Source organism: Phoenix dactylifera, chromosome 5 (assembly GCF_009389715.1).
Source record: "Phoenix dactylifera cultivar Barhee BC4 chromosome 5, palm_55x_up_171113_PBpolish2nd_filt_p, whole genome shotgun sequence".
Lineage (NCBI taxonomy): Eukaryota > Viridiplantae > Streptophyta > Magnoliopsida > Arecales > Arecaceae > Phoenix > Phoenix dactylifera.
The window spans coordinates 6,288,717-6,306,152 of record NC_052396.1 but is presented as its reverse complement, the minus strand read 5'-3'; the positions used below and the strand labels follow the sequence as shown (position 1 = coordinate 6,306,152).

The 17,436-nt window shown below is 43.9% G+C and overlaps 2 protein-coding genes across 2 annotated transcripts; one reads left to right on the top strand and one right to left on the bottom strand.

The window, feature by feature from the left end:
* The first annotated feature begins 3,207 nt into the window (after nucleotides 1-3,207).
* Nucleotides 3,208-7,912, top strand: LOC103696614 (bifunctional dTDP-4-dehydrorhamnose 3,5-epimerase/dTDP-4-dehydrorhamnose reductase-like). The gene is made up of 2 exons (XM_008778295.4): nucleotides 3,208-3,858; nucleotides 7,053-7,912. Exons 1-2 carry the CDS (start codon nucleotides 3,403-3,405, stop codon nucleotides 7,503-7,505), a joined length of 909 nt encoding a protein of 302 aa, XP_008776517.2. The 5' UTR covers nucleotides 3,208-3,402; the 3' UTR covers nucleotides 7,506-7,912.
* A 5,382-nt stretch (nucleotides 7,913-13,294) lies between these two features.
* Nucleotides 13,295-15,816, bottom strand: LOC103696613 (transcription factor PCF2-like). The gene is given in 3 exon segments (XM_008778294.4): nucleotides 13,295-14,728; nucleotides 14,731-14,871; nucleotides 14,873-15,816. Coding segments are annotated over 3 exon segments (930 nt in total). The 5' UTR covers nucleotides 15,320-15,816; the 3' UTR covers nucleotides 13,295-14,386.
* Between the last annotated feature and the right edge of the window lie 1,620 nt (nucleotides 15,817-17,436).

Genomic DNA, 17,436 nt, shown 5'->3' with positions numbered 1-17,436 from the left:
TTCCTCAGCTGGAGAGGTCTTGAGCTCGATTCAATCTAAACCCACTGTTACATGAAAAAGATGACATGAAAAAGAAATAAAGAGATCAATTATTTAAGTTTGATTTGCCGCCGAACGCTGCATGCCGTGTGAGGGGAGTCGGGAAATTGGCCGGTCGAAATCTCACCATTCTGCATGATGATGTAAAGCAGACAAGCACTCCAAATAACGTATTTGTTATATCATAGGATACCTGTGGCAATACAGTAGCTCGTCTTCAGTTCACAAAATCACCGAGCTGCTCCTAGCTATAGCAATCCAATTTCAGGCTTTAGATGCTTCAAATTTATATGTAAAACACTTTTTTTTTTGGTTAAAAAAAAAAACACTTCAATCAGTCTCATTATAAATACAAGTAAATAATCAAAGAAAAAATAGAAAAAAGAAACTTTTCAGCTTAGGCCATCGATCTAATAAAATTCTCATCAATCATGAAAAATAAGGTAATACTAATCCTTTCAATCGCTCGATCATCTTGGCATCAACGTGCGTATGAAATGTAGAAAGAAATAGAGGCGATGATCTTTTTTAGTCTCACACTCACTTTGATCACTATAAAACTGATTGGCATTACACATCTATGAAGAAATAGAAGCAAGAATTTTCTTCCATATTTTTTTCATATTTTTTTATTGAATGTAATAGATTTTTGGCTTTTTATGAACTCTCAATGCTTTTCTTCCCTAGTTTTTTTGATGGACTCTCAACCAACTACTCTAAAATGATGAGTCATCATCCTCACATCACCGATATATGCCAAATAATGCCTACATGAACTCCTATTTCCTTAAAAAGAAAATAAATTTTTAATGTAATAGAACATGTTAAGAATACTTTCTTAAAAGGAAAATAATTTTTAAGAAGAAAATAATATGTTAAGAATATTTTTCTAAAAAGAAAAATTGAGAGGAATATAATTTTTCTTTCCATGGTTTTTTTCTACATGGTAATTTAGTTATACCAGATTTGGTCGATTCACAACATAGGATGTTTAGAGAACTTTAAATATTTAGATAACTTTTATTTTTTTAAAAAAAAATTCTTGATGTTTTGTATCAACTTTTTATGATTGTTCTTCTAATTTTTCTGAATTTTTGAAAGGGATTGAGTTTTTTCTCTCATATTCATTTAATAGGCATTAAGATTACTTCTAAAATACTCTAGTTTGGTTCAAACAAGCTCAGCATCCATAAGACAACCTCAATTTTATATAATAAAAAAATCAATCATTCACAGGAAGAACAAAAAAATAAAAATATACAAAAAATATAATACTACTATTTTATTAATATTTATAATATATGATTACAAAATCGATTAAAGATCAAATGAAATTTTATTACAAAAGAAGAAGGATAAAACTAAGCTGGTCTCCGGTTCTATAAGACCAATAAATCCGGCAAAGGTACCTGACTTATCAGGACCACTAAAAAGTACAGGAAGAGGATCTACACTTATATCTACTCCTTGACGCGCGAAGGCTCTTCGGCATTATCGTCACTGCTTCCGAAAGATTCTGACAACCAAGATAGAGATGATATTGGTATTGATAAATTTGGTCGTTATTAAAATTAATTGCTGATATATAATAAAAAAATTGATTATTAATTTTTTGAATTATTATTTTATTTTTACAAATAATGGAGAGAAAAAAGAAAACACTTGGGGCTCGTTTGGTTCGCGGGAAGTATTTTTCCTCCTAGGAATATGATTCCTGGGAATCAGATTCTTAGGAAGAGGATACCTAGGAAAGTATTTTTGGCATGTTTGGTTAACCATGGGAAAGTGACAAATTTCCAAAGTGCTTATGTTTGGTTGACCATCCACTTTCGGGTGGTTCTATATACACCCCCTATTGCTCAGGACACCCCCCAAAAATTAAAAAAAAATTAAATACTCTCTACACCCCCCCATTTGCTAAGGACACCCCTAAAAAATTAAAAATTCCTAAATTACCCCCCACCCTCCCCACCCCCTCACCTAAATTGCTCTCTACACCCCCCAAACCCCCCCCCCACCCCGCTCTTCCCCTCCAAAACACCCGCCGGCTTCTTCCTTCCGCCCAAAAAACCTCGCCTCAAGCACCTCGCCGGCGGCCAAACCCCCTCCGTCTCCCAAAGCACCTCGCCAACGCCCAAAACCCCCCCGTTCCCCCTTCTCCCTCTCGTCGCCGGCATTCTGTTCGGCTGCACAGAGCCGGACAGAACCCTTCTGTTCGGCTGCACAGTGCCGGACAGAAGCCTTCTGTTCGGCACTGTGCAGCCGAACAGAAGAGTTCGGTTGAGGGTTGCCGAACAGAAGGCTTCTGTTCGGCACTGTTCAGCCGAACAGAAGCCTTTTGTTCGGCGATCTAGTGCCGAACGGAGCACGAACCGTGAAAAAAAAAAATTTCGAAACAAGGTGGAACACGTACCTTTGCGGCCGATTCTTCGTCCCAAATCACTAGTTGCTTGTCCATACTTCGAATGGGGCTTAAATCTCCTTCAAAGATCGCCTAAACGATGTAAATGGATCGAGGGGTTTAAGGGGGGTTTGAGGAGTGTTTTTTTTTTTCTTTTCAAAACGAAACGGAGGAGGAGGAAGGGGGGGTGTACTGAGAAAATTTCAAGGGCAATATGGTAATTACACTAAAGGTTAGTTTGGGTATTTTTTTTTTGGTTTTTGGGGGGTGTCCTTAGCAATAGGGGGGTGTATATAGAACCACCCTCCACTTTCTTAGGAAAGTTATGTATAATTTCTATTTTGTCCTTAATAAAAATTAGGTCTTTAATGCCTCTTTAATGCTGAAGGGTCTTTTTGGAAAAAAATAAAAAAGGAGTGATTCCCACCTCATGGGAAAGTAACTTTCCCATGTTTCTCATAGGAAAGACTTTCCCATGAAATGTGGGAATCATATTCCCATGGGAATACAACTTTTCCATCTCTCTCTTTTGAAAATTCCAACCAAACAAGAGGTATTTCATTACTTTTCCGTTGACCACACTTTTTCCCCCTTTTTTTTTCCTGGGAACCAAACGAGCCCTTGAATCCCGCGTGTCATGAGGTTTCTAGAGGTTCAGCTTCCTGTGCAAACTTCTCCTTTTTTTCGTGCAGATGAACGCTATACACCCTCTCTTTATCTGACATCAGTCACGCCTCCCACCTCCCCGGAGATTTTCTCTGCCCGTAAACTAACATAAACCATGCTATCACCATCTCCACCTTTCCCTGCTCAAAGGCCCACCCAAGTGGCAACGCCTCCACCAAAAAAACAAGCGTGACAATATCAGCTCGGGCTATGATAATTACAAGGGGGCGCCACTGTCGATACTCCCCTCCCTCGACTCCCCGCTCACAGATCCCGATCTCCGCCGGTGTCTCACCATGGGGCTAATGACCAACGGCTCGACCGCGGAGGCGTCCGGCCTGAAGTTCCTGATCTACGGCCGGACTGGGTGGATTGGCGGCCTGCTGGGCCGACTCTGCGAGGCGCAGGGCATCCCGTACGCCTACGGCGACGGCCGGCTCGAGAACCGATCCCAGCTGGAGGCGGACGTCGCGGCGGCCGGGCCGACCCACGTCTTCAACGCGGCCGGGGTGACCGGCCGACCCAACGTGGACTGGTGCGAGACCCACCAGGTGGAGACCATCCGGGCCAACGTGGTCGGGACGCTGACGCTGGCCGACGTGTGCCGAGAGCGGGCGCTGGTGCTCATCAACTACGCCACCGGATGTATCTTCGAGTACGATGACGCCCACCCGCTGGGATCGGGGATCGGGTTCAAGGAGGAGGACACTCCCAACTTCACCGGATCCTTCTACTCCAAGACCAAGGCCATGGTATCCGACCCATCCATTCGCTCTCCATCTCACAGTTTTACTAGGGTTTTGGTTTCTAGATTCAAGAATTTGTTTGTCGAGCTCCGGATCTGAAATCATTTCGGTTGTTGGGTTGGTTTTCATAGATCTAGTTGATGAAATATGGGTTCTTTATCTCGTTCTTCATCTAGGTTTCGAAAAACAATTTTTTTGATGAGGATGGATGTGATTAGCTTCGGTTCCTTTTCTGGTTGTTTAAAAGAAAGATTTTTGAAGATCTTTGATCGGAAGGCCATGAGATTGAACAAGTTGTAGGAGGGATTAAAGAGTGAGGGCAGGACAGATACACAGGCGCCATCAGATGTCGGAAAGAATGTTGGACATGTGGACAGCTTGAGGTGGTGGGTGGAGTAAGCTGTAAGCTTGGTGCCAATGAAGGCTTCCTTTCATTTGCCTGTGTAGGAGTACATAGAGTAGTGTTTAGAAAATGCTGATAAGGCAGCTTGCATTTTGAGTATTATGAGAACAGACATATTAGTACATATATGCAATATGCTCTGTAAAATTTAAAACTTATGCATGTGTTTTAATATAGGTACTGTAAGTTTGCTTAGGGCTCGGTACACTTCTATAACTATTTGAATAGGATATTTTGCCTTAACTGTGAAACTGGATTGGATGTTGATTTTCAGATATGCTGAAAAATTGTAACAGAATTCATAGAAATTGTTGAAAATTCTGACAGGGCAGCTAGTCTATTGCTGTTTGTTAACTTGTCACATGGATGTTCTATTGTAACTTTTATAGTATAACAGAGTTTTTTTTCTTTTCCTTGAATGAATTTTTAGAAATCGAACAGTTTCTGCTAGGGGATCATATTTGAAGCTGTTTTGTTGCCTGTCCGACTGACATTGCTGTTGCTATGAGATTTGCTTTAATGTAAGATCTGATGCACATGGCATATGCATGCATCGAGCTAGTTTTTTTTATATGTGCATGAAGATCATACTACATGCTAGGAGCACATCTCTGCTTCATCCACCTTCTCTGATTAGTTGAAAAATCCGCTCTGTTGAAAATGACGGTGCAGTGCTAACTTAGCTCTTTGTTGTGATCTGGCCTCCCTTTAGTTAGTTTTCTAGAAAGTCACATTTTTTCTGCGCTTCTTAGCTCACCTAATTTTCAGACTCATCCATTCTCTTCTTACCGAAGCTACTAATGCCAGTATTTAGTAATAGCACATAGGCGCTTTCTCGAATACAAACTGCATGTTAACCAATGGAAATATTAATGTGTTACCTGAATGGTCGTATTGACGCTGACAAGAGCTATAACTCACTAATGCCCTCATGTTTGCCTTTTCCACTTGGCATTGCTTTTCCATGCATCATTATTGATGTAATAATAACTCTTTAATTCCTAACATTAATTGGCAGTTGTTTTATTTTTAAACTTTGTTATGTTGGATAAAACCCTGTGCTACAAAAGGCTATTTCTCAAGTTCCAATAAGGACCAACCTTTCACTGATTCATTCTTTTTTTTCCCTTTAAAAAAGTTTTTTGAATTACTTTCCCTCAAATGATGAATCCCATTTAGCTTAGACATTATCAAGTGATCTTTGGATTTTCAGGACTGAAGTGAATACAATCTTATCGTCTGATTTTTTGGATAGTTTAGACTAAACATAATTAATAGATGCCGCGACAATCATTTAAGGAGAGACTAGAAATATGTCATAGGAGAAAACAAAGGGATAAAGCAGAGGTGGAAGAGGAAAGAAGAAGAGTAGATGGTGTTTCCGAAGCTTTTTCTTTGATAATCAGTATTCCCAGCCAAGCTATAAATATGCTCCTCAATCAATTTGGACAAAATCCTAGGGACACTAGCATCCTACCAAATAAACCTGTAATAAAGCCAGAAACTGTTAACACGAGTCTTGCCAAAAATAAGGCGGACAATTATAAAAAAACAAACCAGTTCCTAGACAAAAAGGATTTATAATCATCAGCACAAAAAGTTTCAAGATATGAATCACTAAAGACATTCCTAAAGATCAGGTTCTTTACTTAATTCTCGAATTACATGAAACTAATATAAGTTGAAGACCTAAGATCGATGACTTTCTAGCTGGCATTGATCTCTTCTAGCTGGAGAGAATTTGTGTTTGAATTCTTTATGTTTTGGTTTGCAAATGTATCATGAATAAGTTGGTAGAAACTTCATGATTTGTTGCTTGAATAGTCTAAGTTCTCCTGAGACAAGCAAAAACTTCCTCTGCCATGGAATTGATGTAAACATTACATGGATAGTTCATCTGCAAGGGAAGATGTAAGTATGTATATGAAAATCAAAAAGGCATCCAAGAACCCAAATAGATGCCTCCAAAATGCCAAGTGTCTTTAAGACCCTTCCAGAAGAAAAGATAAGAAAGAGAAAGTCTCATGGTTTTTGGGGATAGAAAGGAATAAGAGATGGAGAAAAATACCTTCTCTATAGAGAGCAAAGGAAGTAGCATAGAACATGGAGATGAGAGGATGAACAGGAAAGAGAAGAGAGATAACACAGTATGAAGCGCCATGAACTGATGTAGTTAAGTCATTCAGGAATAAGGACATGTAGTTCACTCTAGAACTCAATCCAGACTAGTCATTACTATCTTAATTCAGGGTATGCCATATCGTACCGAACCGGATGATACGGGGCATACTATCCATACCGGTTTAGTACTGGTACGCAGTATGGAGGGCGTACCGACACTTGGTATACCGAACGGGCTCCATACTCAGCGTACCGACATAATAGCAGAGTGGCACCAATACAGGGCCCGGTACCGAGACGGCATATCTTTTCTTAATCTAATCTATAATCAGAGAACTCTTGAGAAGGCAATGATGACTCTACATTACTGATTGTAACTCTTGGAGTTCAAGGCCAACTTTAACTCGGTTAGTGCCCACCTAAATTTCACTCTTAGTGATCCCAAAATATATATAAGACGCAATGGAACAAAAACTATGATTTGAGAGACTCTATCTTGCTTGATAGATCTTTCTAATCTGTTATCAGCTTCAGCTCCTCCACCTAAGTCAGGTTCATATCATTACGTAACATACAATGCATATTACGTAAAATTTTTAATACTGTTATGGAAAATTTCTTTTTAGTGTATAACTGTGATTTCTTGATGCTGATTACTGCATCTGTCACTTGACAGGTTGAAGAGTTGCTAAAGAATTATGAGAATGTTTGTACCCTCCGTGTTAGGATGCCCATCTCATCAGATCTTTCAAATCCACGCAACTTCATCACCAAGATCAGCCGGTATGAGAAGGTTGTGAACATCCCCAACTCCATGACTATCTTGGATGAACTTCTCCCCATCTCCATTGAAATGGCAAAGAGAAATCTCACGGGGATCTGGAACTTCACCAATCCTGGTGTAGTTAACCATAACGAGATTTTGGAGATGTACAGAGACTACATCGATCCAAACTTTACTTGGAAGAATTTTTCTCTAGAAGAGCAGGCAAAGGTTATAGTTGCCCCTAGGAGCAACAATGAACTAGGTACAACCAGGTTGAAGAACGAATTCCCAGAGCTTCTACCCATTAAGGAGTCCCTGATAAAGTATGTGTTCAAACCAAATCAGAAGACTCCGGCAGCCTGAAAATCGAATCTCTGTTTACTCAGCTGCTCTTGAATGTAGTGGTTTTTTTTTTCTGGTAAGAATGGATGTATTTGTGTTTTAATGTGAGATGGCCTATGCATTCATGAAGTCATAGACAATGATGGTTGAAACCTTGTCACAACCCTTTTCCTATCTGGTGCGGTACCATGAACAGCAAAGAGAATGTTTTAGAGGAGTCTTATGTCATCCAGTTGTTATCGTCTGTAACATAGGAGTAGATGAGGACTTCTTGGGTATGTATTATTTCACGTTCCTATATTTTTGTGGAAAAGTGCATGTGCAAGTCAATTCTTTTTTTTTTTTTCCGGAAGTACTTTTATGATAATATGCAGTTCATTGTTCTTGTACTTCAGAATGCCAAAATAAATGCAAGTTTTTCATTCAAACAATGTCAAAGTAGGGTTGATTAGACTATCTATTTCGCACATTTAATGTTACGCATTTTATCTTTGAATCTTGCAACTATGCGTCGGATTTAGATGATTTCTTTCATCGCCTATCAGAAAAGGTAGGTCAATGGCACCTGCTATGCCAAAATGCTTTTTTCAGCCATGTATCATTCTACCGCCCGCCCGAAGTTGGATGTGCAGAAGCAAAAGCAGTTGGTATTCACTGGAATCATATAGTGCTTTAAGGTTGGGAAAAATGTTGGCTGTTGTTTAAGTAGTTCAAATGGTAGGAGTCCGAACTGATTTCATCAGACAACATGTTCATGTTCTTTAGCAGATTGCGTTGGGTACCTCTTTAAGAAGCCTAAACCTGTATTGAGTTGCCAAAGTTTCTCGGAACTCCTGTTGAGAGAGAGAGAGAGCAACTAAAATTTTCTTTCTTTGATAAAATGTAAATTTTTTTTTTTGGATGTACCGGCGACTCACTACATCAGTCATGAGTACGCCCTCAGTGATCACAGTACAAAACACGCTTTAGTGCCACTGGCACATGCTCCAGTCTCCCTCAAAGGACACCCACAGAGTGGTGTGCTGTAAAAGAGGTGAGCTAGTCTGTCGCACTGTTTGTCTTCCGAAAGACGTGCGCAACTCGGAACGAGTCCAGCTTCCCCACAAGATGACAGATATCATAAACAAGAGGGTGCATGTCTGGCTTGATGACGCCGCACCTCCCAAGATACCCCCAGCATGCAGTGCAGTCAGAAGAGGAGGCGCTTTGATAGTAGGGGCGGGGGCAGCTGCTGAATACGATTAAGGGGACAATGAGTGAGTCGAGCAGGAGAGGCACATGCTTTACTCCACGCCCGCTCCGAATCCAGTCGACCGCTATAACCGATTCTCCCTCTAGTAGGACTCGTCGAGCACCCAGGTGCACTCTGGCTTGAAGGAGGCCCTCTCAAGCCGCTGGCGGCTCCGTTACTGAAACAGATTTGTTAAAGATGCGCCGTCCTCCTGCTGTAATTAGCCTGAAGTCGTGGTCTCTGATCACAAAATCCATGCCGCATCTGCTCCTGCCCTCTGAGATACTGCCGTCAATGTTCACCTTGAAGAAATTAGGAGGTGGGGGCTCCCAGGATACCATCGGGATCATCGCGTACCTAGATGTAGAATGAGTCAAAGAGGAACCTCAGATGTCCATGTCACCTCCAGGTGGGCCCACAACTGCAATGCTCACCAGCTCGGCTGCATGTGCTAGGGCTCTGTCCACCACTGATCTCGGGTAGAACCCTCGGCCCTCGAAGATTCTCACATTCCTGTCAATCCATATAAAATGTAAAATTTCTTTTGGCAGAGAGTAATGCTGCAATTATTTAGTGCCGACAATTTTGACGAATGCGCATGACGAAGAGACTGCCGAAGGAACCTATTAGTTGTTTTGATTGCTTCAAGAGTATGGTTATTCAGAGATCCGCAACGTTGAGATTGGGAGGGATTCTCAATCACGAGGATGTAAAGGAGAACTCAATGTTGGGACTTGGGACAAACACGGTTATGGTTGAGACCTCCTCTAGGCAAGGTGGGATTCAGAGAAAGCCCAAAAAAAAAAAAATAAGGGAAATGTGAGAGAGGAGATTTGCATGGCCGAGACACAAGGAATTCTTAACAATAACATGCATAAGTGTTGATATATGGTTGGCTTGTGATAAACAGTGGCTTGCGATATATGATTTGCAATATCTGCTATGAGACATGATTAATTCAATCAAGTTCACTAAACTAGCTGGCAAAAGAAAATAAAATAAAATAAAAGAATATTAAATCTGGAACGAGTGCCATGAAATTTGCTGCTTTTATTGCATAACAATCTGCATCCAAAAAAAAACACAGCCAGCTAAAAAATATTATTCAGATTTCTTAGCTAGGCTAAGGGCCTCATGAGTCTGATCCAATTAAATTCAATCCTAAACTAATGATCTACAATCTTAATTAAAAAGAAAACTATCTAGAAAAGACTATTTGGATTTTTCGATTTTGTAATAACCCTCTCTCTCTCTCTCTCTCTCTCTTTTTCTATACGAGGATTTGTGATATGTTCTTGGAGCTACCAGGACTAGCCACTTTGTTAGAGAGGACAGGTTCCGCCATCTCGGAACACCGATGGGAAAAGATTACGAGGATCCATCACGTGCAAAACTTCTTGAATTCAAAATTCGAATTGTAAATTATGTCCTGCCAGTTGGGGCTGGCGAGAGCAGGGCCACGCGCTTCCAAGAAGCACGGTAAACCGTTCCGGGACGAATCCAGGTGATGGAAAAAGATTACGAGGATCTATCATGTGAAAAAATTCTTGTATTCGAATTTCGAATTGTAAATTATGTCGTTCCAGTTGGACTAGCAGCAAGATGAGCAGGTGGCCACTTTCGAACTGCGCCTATGGCTGCTTTGAGTTGGGTTTGGTTCTCTAACATTCTACGAATCGTGCCTTGACATCTGGCTTGATGGGCTTCCTTGCCTTTCCACTCCTTTTTTTCTTTTTCTTTTTTCGATTCTTTTCTTTTCTCCTTTTCGATTTTCTGTCTTATTCTCCCTAACAATGTATGGTGGCCTTATTCAAATATTAATTTGGATTCTGGGATCATGAGCCCTCCCTACATATCATTCCATGAGCAATGACATGCCTTAGCAGCAAACTCTGAAAAAGACGTACCGGGGAAGGAAATACATTATTTTGTTGCAGTGAAAATGTTATTCTTTTGATACGTCAGTTCGGGGACGGTGTTGCAAGCTGTTTGGGTAGGTTTTCGTCATACACGGCCAGGTCGGTTCGATCATTCTGGAGGACGACTCGGCCATGGTCATTGGATGGATTCGGAGGAGGCTGAGTGGTGAGAGCACGGATCACCTCCTGATTTGGGACATAGGGATGATGTTGAGGAATGGGGTGGCCTTTCTGGCCAAGCATGTATTCAAAGAGACTAACGGGACGGCTGACTGGGTGGCTGTCTATGCGGCCCACCACTTAGGATACATCCTGTGGTCAGAATAGGGGGAGCTGTCACTGACACTCTGCGAGCTTGTGTTTTTTGCTTTTCTTGGATGTATTCGTACGCATATTATATGAAGAACCCCGTCAAAAAAAAAAAAAAATTATTCTAGGCAACCGAGCAATGGCAAACAGATTCATCCTCTGTTGCCTGTGGAAGTCGCCCATGCAATCTCTTGTTACGAGGAACAGGATGATATTAAGCAGAGGACTCATGGAAGGAGCACACTATTTCGGTGGCGAATTGTCCGGCGAGTTTGCCGGAAGAGCCTGTGAGAAACTTGGCAACCGAAGCCTGAGTTGTGACCGTTGCCATCTTTCAGACCAACCTACCAATCAGTTTCGGCGGGGATTGCAACTGCCGGATGACGGTGTCTTAGGCACTCTTCACTCCTTTGTACTTCACTGGAGGGGTATCTTTGTGGTCTGAATTCATGGATAGAATGGATGGTCGATGGTACGAAGTTTGGGGACTTTACTCCGGTGAGCGCATATCTATTTCTTAAACCAAGAATCGATCCTCAAAAAAAGTAGGGCATTTTGGCCTGCTGTAGATTTTATGATATGATGTGATCGTCATGTGTTACGATTCTGTTAACTGAAAGACTATTTTGGGTCATTTTGGAAACTTAAAATATTCATTTGAAAATTTTAAAGATAAGAGGGTGTAGGTAAGAATCATCCAAATTTGAGACGTTGAAACCGTAATTTTATCTTGATCCAACATTTTGAAACTCTTTTTTTTTTTTTACTAAAACTTCTAGCAAAACTAGGACACCGTTAACCATGTAACAGGATGTGCAGCCACCCTTTTCCATCCCACTCCCAACATGCGGAGAAACTCAAAATCCCTAAGGAGCTTAATTGGTCGAGGTAGAAGGTGGCCTGCTAAGCTTGCCAGGGCGAGATCTAGATACGTGCACGGGTTTGTCACCGGTATTAGGCCAATTGAAAAAATGTAGATTGAATAAAAGGTTGAGAGTGATATAGGTTCAGGTATCTTAATTTTTAAAAACTTTCACCACCGTCTAAGTATGATTTTATAGCCAAACTCTGTTCAATTTTAGCATAAGTCATGTAATTTTCACCTATTCCGATTCTACCAAGCTTATTCTATGTGGTATTTGCTTTTGGTTGCCAACTATATTATTGAGATGTGACATAAATAGTATTTTTGTTAATCAGCTCAATCTGCACATGCAATGCACAGCAATGAAAAAGCTTTAGTTAATTGGTTAAACAATTTGTTATGTTTTATGGATCGATAATACATCTTACTTTTTTTATTTAGTGATCAAATATTAATTGCTCGGATCATTTGATTATTGATTGACATAGGTCAAGCTTGATGCACGGTCAAACTGATTTCAACTCGACCTTGAATGGCAAGCTGGTTAATTGGGCTCATATTTGCTTTGTTACAATCAAGCTTGAATTAGGCTTGCTTAAATATTAACTGAGTCAAGCTTATTCCAAAATTCGGGCTTGAAAGTAACTTCAAACTAAGATTAATCAGATGCTTGCTCCACCAAGCTTGACTTGATTACACCTTACCACTAATTATAACTCTCTATTATTTAATTTCTTCTTTTTTTGGCATGTTTACATATTAGTATAGGTAATGCATGAACTACAAATTCTGCTAGCGTAGTTTTTGTGTTTTCTTGCATGTAAGCAAAATATAATCATGATAGTATAGACGAATATTTTCTTTCCAAAAGTAATTCTTTAATCACGTTAGAAGTTTTTATCATTTATAGAATCTTATTAATAAATTATGGCTTAATGATTAGTACATATGCCACCATTGATGTTCAAGTCAAAGTTCGAACTTCAGCAAAACTCAGTTTTGTAAATTATTTCACATAAGGATGCTGAATAAATTGGCTTAATACACATGTAATTACTCATTTAGTAATAAAATATGACCTTTGGACCACCAATTGGCCAAACAAGAACGATAGAGCAGCTAGTATTTAAGCAAAGAGACTTCATTTGTAAAACTTGATCTTATAGGCAGCAAAAGATGGTGCTTAAATTAAAATAACCAAAAGATATAAGTTAAAAGCTAAACTAGAAGATCGTGAACCATTAATTCTATTTACAGCACTGTTAGGATCACTTATTAAAATTCTATAAATAGCAAACTCAGACCTATGATTTTGTATCCTAATATCCTAGTAGTAACACAAGATTTTATATGACTGAGTTGTATATCAAGTATGTCTAATTAGATTTTCAAAACCTTCTTATCACCACAATTGTTACCACCACTTAAAAGTGAAAATCCTCGAGACCAAACACACCGCAGATAAAAGCTCTCATCAAAGGATAGCTCGTCCAATTATAATTCAGCCATCTAATGTCTCAAAATCTGATCCCACGAAAAGCACAAATGGAGATAACTAAAGTGAAAACAACATAAAGATCCCACCACCACACTACAAAAGACCGTACAGAGCTTGTGATTAGCTGAGAGAAAAAAAAATAATTACAAGTCTAAACGCTAATTCTAAGTGATACATATGATTAGAAGAGAAAACATATCCTCATCAGTCATGCAATTAGAAACAACAGTAGGCAACCGAGAGACGTGGGACCTTTTTGAAGGACTGCAAACTAGAGGATGCTCCGTGTCCACGTCACCGCATCCAGTATCGACCGCCGGCGACCCGGTCCCCCGCCCCACCGAACTCCCCGACTCCACCCAGCACCGGACGCGTGTACCCGTGTACCCACCCCACACACACCCCTCTTTGGGCCCCACCACCCAACAAACAAAAGGCTCCACCTTTATCGTGGCCTTCCGCCGTCGTCCTCCACCCTCCCGGTGCCGCGGGGGACCACCACGCGTCATCCCGGAGGACGCGCGGGGCCCGCCCCACAGGCCACAGCTCCTCCTCACGCCCTTGGGCCCGCGCCCACCCGCCTCACATGACGGACAGGGTGGTGGCCCACCGACCCTCCCCTTCCCCTGCACGGCTCACGGTGCAACCACCCACCTTCCCACCCTCTCAGCTGTTTGACCCTAACTCTAACACGGGGACCACCACCCCCACACGAGATAAAAAGCAGCTGAGTAGAAGTTGGAGAACACGAATCTCGCAGGTGCGGCACGTGCCGACCGATACAGAGAGATGGCCGGCTATGGTCCATGGCCGCCGTGCTTCCCCGAACTACAGACCAAGTTAACTTAAGTTCAACAGCAAATACGAAGCAAAAAAAAAATGAAAAAAGAGAGAGAAGAAGAAGAAGGGGGAGAAGTTCTCTATGTCCGAAAAGAATTCCAATCTTCGGGACTGCTCTCAGAGAGCTCCTCCTCCTCCTCCTCTTCTTCCTCCTCCACCTCTTCATTCTCTTTTTGCTCCTGACTTTGATCCTGGCGATGGTGTTGCTCGCCGGACTCGCCCATCAGTTGGAGCTCCGCCTTATCTTGTCTGGCCGACGGCGCGCTCGCCGCGGAACCTCCGCCCACAGCAGCGGACGACGGCGGCTCCGCGGACGCGGGGGCGGGTAGGGCCGGGATGGGCCGAGCTGTTGCCAGGTTGATGATCTGCGGGCCCCTGCGGGAAAGTCCAAAGCTGAGGCTGGTTCGACGGCCCCGCGATGGCGGAGGGTGGCGGGATCATCCACAGCGCGCCCGGCGGTATCAATCTGCCGCCAGCAGCGGCAGCCCACATCGGCACCATTCCCTGCGCCGCCCCGATGGGGGCCAGCCCCGTGGATATGGATATTGCGCCGCCGCCCGGGAGCAGCGGGGTCCTGGACGGGGGTAGTAGGCTGAGGCGGCGGCGGTTACGCCGGGCCCCGCTGCGCGGGAGGGCTGGAGCTTTCGCCGCCTCTTCCTGCCGGCGTCCTCCCCGGTGGCGTCCGCGCGGGGGAGGATGTGGAGGTCAGTGGGGCCGTCGACGTGGCCTGGTCGGGATCTTGAGGGTCCCGCCGACGTTGGTGGCGATGGCGGGGACCGTGCCGGTGCCTGTGGCGGCGATGATCGCTGGCTCCGCGTGCTGGAGGAGCCACCGGATGGTCTCGCCATCGGACTTGTGGCCGAGCTCGCGGGTCAACTGAAAGATCCGGGCGGCGCAGGCGGCCGGCATCCGGATCCTCCGGCCGCGACCTTCCACCTTCGTGTGCCGGTCCTTGGTCCGCCCGGTCGGCCGCCGTAGTATCTGGAAGCCACCCATCATCTCGATCGGCTCCGGTTTGGGGATTATCACCCGGTGGACCGGTATGGCGGCTGGGGGCGGCACTGCCGTCCCGCCGCCACCACCACCTCCTCCGCCGCTGCCGCCTCCGGCCATTCTCAGGTCGGTTCTCCGGCGGTCGTCGTCGTCCTCCTTCTCCTGTTTCTGAGAATCCATCTCGGCCTCCGTCCTCCTCCCCGCTTCGAAAAAGCTCACATCTTTTCCCTTTCCCTCCTCTCGCCTGCCAAATAACAAATCACTTAGCCACACCAAAAGGCGAGAGCGAACAAAACCCTAGAAACCGACCCCCACCTAGTTTTATTCCCCCATCCCTGCCCATCCTACGGCGAGGCAACTCCAACTCCTGGATGGACCCCACCAGCACTCCCTGTGGGCCGTCCGAACCGAACTAGGGTCCACCGGGGCAACTTTTGAGCAACGCGACCAGGGACAATTTGGGCATTCTGGGAGCTGGAGATATATGGAAGATTATTGAAGGGTGGGCGTGCGGATGAGGATTCCCGTCCTGCTCCTCGCTTCGTTCCCTTTTCGCTCTCCCCGCGAAACTTCACCAAACTTTCTTCCCGATTTACGCACTCGGCCCGACGTGGTTTTATTCCCAAAATACACACACGGGCTGGACTAGCTTAGCTTAGCTCCTCCCTTTGCCGTAGCCACCCCCAAAAGAGCCCCAGTTGGGGGCCCATACCGGCCCGGCTCTTACAAAAGCCTCCATCTCATGCATTACGTCAGCTGTGGGGCTCACCACTACGTGGGCTGGGTCCCAAGGCAAGGTAAAAGGAGAGAGATGAGAACCGAGGCTAGACTCGGTTTCTAGGAGTGTGGGGCCTACGAGCAAGGCACTCCTGGTTGACTGCCCGCCCGTGTCCACCACCTTGATATATCCAATCACGGATGATCAGGCACGATCGCGTATCTCATAGTAGTTTCCGGAGCGATCGCACACGCGTGATCGGCCGAGACGGCCGTTCACGTGAAAGATCGGCTGCCCGCCTTAGGGCCCCACATTTAGTATCGGTTGGTGCGGGACGCGTGGGTGACGTTGCGGGCACGGTGTCCAAACGGCGCCAAATATCACGCGGACGAGTGGCGGAAGCAACGGAGGAGGGTTGTGGGCCCCACAGTGGAATGGACACGCGTCGACCTTGCGGTTCGTGGGGTTTTAAAAATCGGGTGGACCAGGCATAGGGAACTGGGTGCCGCGTGGGGAATATTGGGAAAGGGGGTTTCACCGTTTTGATATCGGATCCGACGGTCGCGGATTGCGGGTACAGACAGATGGAGCCAACTGTATGTGGGACCACCAAATTGCTGAGGGATGGGCCCCGCGTCTGACATATTTTTTATTTTTTCGCCTGTGTGGCTGAGACGGCGTTTTGGAACGACCCAGACCGGTAGCCTCGTCTGAACTGGTATTTTTCTTTTAATGCTATTCCTGTCTAAGTTTGAAGATTGGAGAAATAAAAATGTTCAAGGCAATTCGCTCATAGAGGTTGGACTACATCTTAGAGAGAAGTATCTGTAAAATGTTCCATGTCTATCATGCAGTATTAACAATTTTAATGCATAATTTTGTTTACAAGCAATTGAATTTTGTGAAGATAGTTTCCATAGCTATCAAAAAGTGAAAGGAATATCAATAATATTAATCTTTAGGGGGTTTTGTGCCAAATGCCTAAAATGGACCCTACTTTTAAAAGATTATGAGTTCTTTGTTTTTGAGTGTAGATCAAGTGATGAACACAAGGGCCATGTATAATGGACCCTACTTTTAAGATTAACTACTCGAGCCAATTTAATTCGAAGAGGAACTAGTCAAGTAAGTTGCTTTCTAATAGCACGAACTTTGTGCTCACGCATACGTGCCAAAATATCTTCCTAAGAGAGGCATACGATATATGTCGTGATAAGACATGCATGCCTTCTCCAAAAATTCCTTGTGTACGTCGAATGCATACATTACTTCCAATGCAGGTTGTTGTGCAATCCAGTATGCGGAGCGCCGGTATAATTTAAGTCTTTCTCTCCCCGATCACTGCAATAAAAGCAACTACTTCCCACGTCCGAGCTCGCAAGCAGCTCGAACTCGAAAGTCGGAGGGTAGTGTTGAGGAAAATACGAGTCCTCCCAAAGCACGTGAACGTGTCGACCAGCACGTGATCGGAAACACCCTACCTCGGACGACCGACCTGGCGACCGTCCTCGGACGACCAGCATGGCACTCGACCTTGAAACGCCCGACCTGGGAGCTCCCGACCTCAGAAGCCTAACCT